The 6,701-nt window shown below is 49.8% G+C and overlaps 1 protein-coding gene across 1 annotated transcript; it reads left to right on the top strand.

Annotated features, from left to right (window-relative positions):
* Window positions 1-4,927: 4,927 nt before the first annotated feature.
* On the top strand, window positions 4,928-5,494 carry LOC145399108 (uncharacterized). The gene has a single exon (XM_080271853.1). The coding sequence runs from the start codon at window positions 4,928-4,930 to the stop codon at window positions 5,492-5,494; it is 567 nt and encodes a 188-aa protein (XP_080127979.1).
* The last annotated feature ends 1,207 nt before the right edge of the window (window positions 5,495-6,701 follow it).

Raw genomic sequence — 6,701 nt, 5'->3', positions numbered from 1 at the left:
ACAATTCCAACCCTCTTCATTGTTCTAAATGTTAATTATATGGATGTAATGGCAAGTCTTGTCGAGCTTCCCAAACAGTATGTGGCAAGTGTGCAGCTCAGGGTCATGATGCTGAACACTGCACATCCGAGACTATGCTGGTTTCACTGTAAGGGTGCTCACTCCACTTTTTTGAGGATTCGCCCAAGTGCAAGAATGAGAAAGTTTTGTGCGGTAAAGGTAAAGGAAGCCACCCCCATTATGATGCTAGGAAGAAAGTGGAGTTGCATGCAATTCCCATGCTGATTACCTTCTATGCTATGGAGTGGATGTCCTGTCCTGTAATGTGTTTGGTCGAGATACAGACTGACCCTGTCCCTGTTACTCATGCCACTAGCTCTGCCTCTTCATCTCAGCCTTCTGTATGGTCCAAGTCTCTTACTGACATCCCTGTAACAACTTCATATTGTCAGGATGCTATCACATTTCAATCGGTATGGCTTAAATCAGACTGTTAAGTCTGATAAGCTTAATTATGATAGGGTGAAAGGAGATTAGCAGTCCATAGCTGTGTGGTGATTGCTTCTATAATATTATAACCTGAAGCAGTGAAGCATTACTGCAATTTCAAGGAATTAAATACCACCAAAATAAACCTCAGTCAATTTTGACTGGAGAATGATTATCTCTGCCTCATACCCTGCTCCTATCCTTCCTTCATCCTCCCTCTGCTAAATCCTTGCTTGAAGCCCCATTTGTTCTTGTGACATCGTGAGACAACACATTCTTTGCGATGCTCTGCCAGTTCTACGTGTGGTCTCCAGCACCATCATTAAGATGGGAAGTCCCTTACTTTCCCTGTTTCTCCTAGTGTTTTTCTTTGTCTTCTTTTACCTATTTACCAGGACCTGCAGAACATGTGGTGCGTAGTACCACACTTCTGCTTGGGGTCACGTTTTCATGACCAGGCTTGTTCTGTTTTGCTTTTATCAGAAAGCTGGGCCATTTTACATTTCTCCCACATTGCCTGGCCGTGTTTTTTCCTTGTCTCTTTTGTTACAGGGGACAGACAAGGGGGAAGGAACTCACAGTTGCCCTGTTTGTTTACTATGTAGTTGTTCCCTTCTCTTCCTTTTTTTTTTTCTCAGTATCTGGTTAGCATTGCTTTTGTGTGTTTTCTTGTGTTTTTTTCTGCCTTGCTGAACTCAGATGGTGACACTGCAGCTCCGCTATGCTTTGTCCCACGTCATACGACCCTAGGCCTAGTTATCTGCTGCCCCTCCCTCTTGTGATTAGGAAAGGGGGTAGCTTGCCTGTTTGTCCACTTCCCCTCCCCTTTGCCTCTTATGGAGTATGGGATGGGATGGGATAGACAGTCCTATCTCCCTCACTTCTGTTTTTCTGCTTTTGTCACACTGTCCTCCTCCTTCCCCCACACCCCTGTTCTCTCTTTCTCCCTTCCACCTGGTTCAGTAGGGTGGGAAAGGACCTTCCCCTACAGTAATCACTCCCCTCTCCCTTCTCCTGTCCAGCTCAGGGTTGAGGTGGTGGTGGAGGGGGGGGGGATGAGAGAGGGAGAGGGATTGGACTGATGAAGGTATGGGAGAGTTTGGCAGGCAGGACGGGAAGCAGCAGGTTACTCTCCCCTCCACTGCCGTCCTTCCAACTAGTGTGGGTCTCTAATGCATGATACCTCTCACCCTTGTTTCAGTCCATCCCCCTTGCCCTGAGGCCGACCTGCAGATGAGGAGGATGCTCTGAGAGACCAGTGGGGGGACAGTTATTGGTTCTGCTCTTCCCACGCCCAATTTGCCAAGGTCTGCCGCTCGTGGGTCGACAAACTGGTGAAATCGACCAACCCTAAGCTCTCCCAGAAAATGCTGCCCTCCAGGCTCACTGGAGGAGGATCCAGAAATCAGCCTGGCAGCACACCTGTCATAAGATGCAGTAGGCGGAATGGTCCTTAGCTGCCACATTGGGTCTGGGTCGGCACAGAAAGGACAGCAAAGCATCATTCTCCCAGACCAGACATCTATCAGAGACCAGCAGCCTGCCTATCAGTCTCCCAGTTGCCTTCAGCCCTGGCTCAGGACTCAGGCTGTTGGGTGCAGGGGAGGAATCCAAGGAAACTCAGGGCCCTCTCCTCCTGTTTTCTCTGTCACGCTTTATGCCTGTCACCCAGGAATTCTCTCCTTGGTGGGGGAGTTCCACCATACGCCCCACTCCTCGTGACATGACTTTCCCTCCTCAGCTGGCCCTTCCTCCTCCAGCTGGGGAGAGGAATGGGGCTGAGGAGAAGAGGGGAGAAGCCACAGCCAGGCAGTGACACCAGTGGGGTGAGAGCAAGCACCACCACCACTCTCAGGGCCGAGTGGCGAGGGAAATAGAGCAGCGGCCCAGTCACCACACCGAGACCTCCACCAACACCACCACCACCCACTAAGGCATGTGGGGTGAGATGGCAGCATGGTGACCTGCTTCACAGCCTCTTACAAGTCACCCTGCCCCCACTCACACTCCACCTCACTGCCTCCTTCTACCACACAGAACCAGGAGATTCTGCAGGCTTTGCAGCACTTAAGTAACTTAATGCAATGCCAGCAACTGTGGGAAGAGGCCTCCAGCAACACTCTCCATCTCTGGCCTCATCATCCACCTGGTACTCCACCTCTCTGTCCCAGTCCCATTCACTGTCACCAACCCTCAGGCAGGGAGCAGTCTGCCCTCCACTACCCCGCGGAACTCTGCAGAGGGTTCGTATGAGTGGGGACAGCCACAGCAGCTATCTATTTCCAGCTATTATGACGAGGAAGAGGACGACCAGCACTTTGATGTGGCAGAGAGGTCCTGTTTCAAATGGTAGACCATACCTTCTACCTAGACCTGGATAACCAGTAATAATACTAGGACGCTGATTCGTCTACTCCCTAACGGCACGTTTGAGGAGTGTACTGACATTGAAGTCAGATGCGTCCTGAATCCAGTGGGAGAATCGGTCTGTGAATACTGACCTACCTGGCTCATGAAAGCAAACACCTGAGCAGTGCCTCTGTAAGTCAACCCTATGATGACCACGGACACCAGCCATGCAGGAATCAACACATTACCAATCCTACACAGTGAAAAAGTGATGCATTTTAACAAGGCAAAAAAATGGCACCTTGATGGCAACCATTTCCCTGCCAATATTTCTGTGGTCCAAACTGGAAATGGATCACGTGGAGATGTGGAATGAAGCCTCCCTCGAGGAAGGTGCTACCACCTCATTAGCAGTGATAGACTTCCCCCCACAGCTAAACAACCAGCCTAATTCCTTGCATAACTGTGTGGAAGAAAAAACCCTATCATCCTCCAGGCATCACTGGCAGAGCACCAAGGTTCCATCACACCTCCTCACTAGCAACCTACGTGCTGGGCAACAGGTGGCATTCTCTGGCTCAGTGCTAGCCATGAGCTCCCTCTTACAGTACTGGTTATGCTTTATAGCCAACAGCCTACATGCACTCCCAATGCTGGGTGTATCACATGCTCTGGCTGCCATGCCAACCATGTCAGGGGGTCCAGTGTGGTCAGCAGTGCTAGCCTTCAAAGCCTCCCTCTCACAGGCAGCTGGAAAATGCTTAGAAGTGAGAAAGACAGCCTTCAGATCAGGGGAAAAACCAGTGAGGGGGATGATTGTTTGGGCTTCCTGTTTCACACCCGGAATGGTAATGGACTTGTATGTGGACAAGGCATATACTAAAATTCCTTCTCCACTCTGCATCAGCCTCTATGCATTCTTGGCCCTGAAAAGGAAATGTTCCCTTTCCCCTGGGAAATGAAGAGGAGGCAGATGCTAGAAATGTGTGAGAAGTGAGATGCAGCCCTTTTGCTGATCAGGGAAAAGCAACTTTTCCCAATGACAGAATGACAGTCAGCTGAAGCACTTCAAGCAGAGGAAAACTGCTCCTTTCCACCACCAAGGAAAGGTGCAGACCAAACAAAAATAGCATCACCAACATCTCACCCCCTGGTTTCCTACTGGACCATGCCCATGCCTGACCACAATCAGGTTGGGTAGCAAGGGTGGTCAGAAAGGACTGACCTTGCTTTGGATAAAACTTCCTTCCCTACGAATTCCGACTGAGTCCCCATGGGTCATGCACTAAGTCAGATCTTCTGGAGGAAATGTAACAGAAAGGGGTGGTGGAACCTGCCTCAGGACCTGTCTTTCTCTCGACCATTCACCGTACCAAAACGAGATTCACCAACAGACAGACGGGTAGTGGATCTGAGCTGCCTGACCAACACATTTCCACCCACAAGTTCAGAATGCTCACTGCAGCTCAGGTAAGGCTCCATCTGAGGCAGGGAGATTGGCTCACCACAATCGACGTCCAAGATGCTTACTGGCATGTCCTGATAAGCCCTCATTTCAGAAAACTCCTAGCAATCAGGGTGGATGGGGTGACTAACCAGTTTACTTGCCTTCCATTCGGGCTTTGTCTGGATCCTTGAGTTTTTACCAAAATGCTATTAAGATGATTGGCTCTAGAAGGGATAGAGGTGTTAATGTACCTGGACAACTGACTCCTCCCAGCTGCCACCAAGGAAGAGTGTCACTCAGCAACACACTAGACCCTTCATCGAGCAGGAGTGATAGGCTTCAACATAAACATCAAGGAATCACGTCTTTCCGCCTCGCAACAAAAGGTGGGACTCAGCCTCGAGTGGGTTACCAAACTAGCTCAAGTCCACCTCTCACCCAACTATGCCTGATGACTACTTATAAAATTGTTCAGAGCATTGGTAGTCAAAACATCAATGAAGCAAAAGTGGGAGTCTCTGATGGGGACACTAAACTTTGCCGTTGATGTCATTCCCCTGGGATGGCTATTACATTGCCGCCTGATCAGAGATGTAAACAAGGTGGTATCAGCAGTACAAAGGTCGAGACATACCACACCCCATGCCCGGCCATCTTACACAATTCGTACAACGATGGTTGAATCCTGCCACCCTCTCCTGGTGGGTCCTGTGGGCACCATCTCCACCTCTCCTGACGGTGGCAGCGGACACATCAGTCATAGGTTGGGGCTTGCAGTCTTCACAAGGGCACCAGCAACAAGGAGCCTGGTCAGAAAGAGACCAGTCTGCACATATCAACATCAGAGAATGTAGAGTGGTCATCATTGCAATGAAAGAATTCAAGCCATCTCCAGGGGCAGCCATCTGCTTCCAAATGGACAACCAAGTAGCACTTCATATCATTAACAAACAAGGCACTGCAAGGTCTGAGGCTCTATTATGGCAATTGGAGGAGATCTTCAGGTGGGATTACCAGCACCGATTACCTCTCTCGGCCCAGTTTGTTCTCGAAGTAGAGAGCCAGGGGGCCAATGCCATCTCCAGGTTCAAGACAGCTTCAGCAGAGTGGTCCTTATGCCAATCTGTGTTCAGCTCCCTGACACTCCGTTGGGGCACACCAGAGATCGACCTTTTCATAAACAAGGACACAATACAACTACTGCAGTAGTTGTATCGTGTCCCTGTTCCTGTCTCATCTAGAGCAGACGTGAGTGGGAGGACCAGATGCATCTGAGGTGAACTGCAATAGGTGGAAGTATGTGTACCTGTTTCCACCACTTGCCACCAAGATTCTACACAAAGTAGTTCACAAGCTCTGATCCTTCAGAGGGAAGGCCCTACTAATAGCACCGATTTGGCCTTCCAAGCCTTTGTTCGGGGACCTAATATGGAAACGTTCCAGTCCCCTCTTCTGACCAGGTTGCCTTGACAACCCTCTGAGGGAGAAGCTGCACGTGTCACTGAACCTTCACCCATGGCTTTTCTCAGGTGTGCTTTAACAAAATGTTTCTCAACTAGAGTGGTGGAGGATATACAAGGCTTAAGAGCCTCCTCCACTAAACAGTACCAGTCTTGCTGGACTGCCTTCCTATGCTTCAGAGAGGCAGCAGGAGATCCTTTGGTAGCCATATCCCTGGTATTTTCATCCCTATCCAGTCTAGTGCATGAAAAGAGTAGGACACCAGCTACAGTATCAGTGCACCTGGCAGCATTGACACACCCACTATGGTATTGATTTTCCATCAAACTGCGACCCAGGACTGTCACCCTGCTGAAACAAGGATTATTCCTTCAATGGCCACCACTGAGCCAAGAGGCACTGAGGTAGTCCCTCTCAGGGGTCCTCGAACTAATGAAATCACTGGTATGCATGAACACACCCTCATTGGACTGCCACAGAAAAAAGACTCTTCCTGCTGGCACTGGCAATGGGATTGCGGATGTCACAATTAAGAGCACTCACACACTTCCAGGAATGGACAAGATTCTTGCAGGACGGGAAGGTCATGTCTCTGGTGGCATACCCAAGATCTCTAGCCAAAAACAAATGAGAGAACTTCAGGCTAGCACCTCCCACGGTCCCAGCCTAAAAAATCCCTTTGGCCTACCAACTGCTTTGCCCAGTAGCAGCAGTGAAGCAATACATTGTAACCTCCGGGGAGGTGGCAACAGTGGAGGCTCTATCCTGCAGCAATTCAGGTACTCTGCTTTCTACTCGGCCCCTATCCTTCATTATCTGGGACACAATCGCAGAGGCAGATCCAAACGGTGCACCTAAAGCACATGACCTTCGGGGAATGGCAACCACATTGGCCTTTTTACACACACACTCGCTGTCTCTGGTACAGCATGGAGGTCAGTGGAGTGCAACGACA

Source organism: Coenobita brevimanus, chromosome 47 (assembly GCF_032717465.1).
Source record: "Coenobita brevimanus isolate Jiangsu-jjx chromosome 47, ASM3271746v2, whole genome shotgun sequence".
Taxonomy (NCBI): domain Eukaryota; kingdom Metazoa; phylum Arthropoda; class Malacostraca; order Decapoda; family Coenobitidae; genus Coenobita; species Coenobita brevimanus.
The sequence above is the reverse complement of the archived record's forward strand: the minus strand, read 5'-3'. Positions and strand labels throughout refer to the sequence as shown.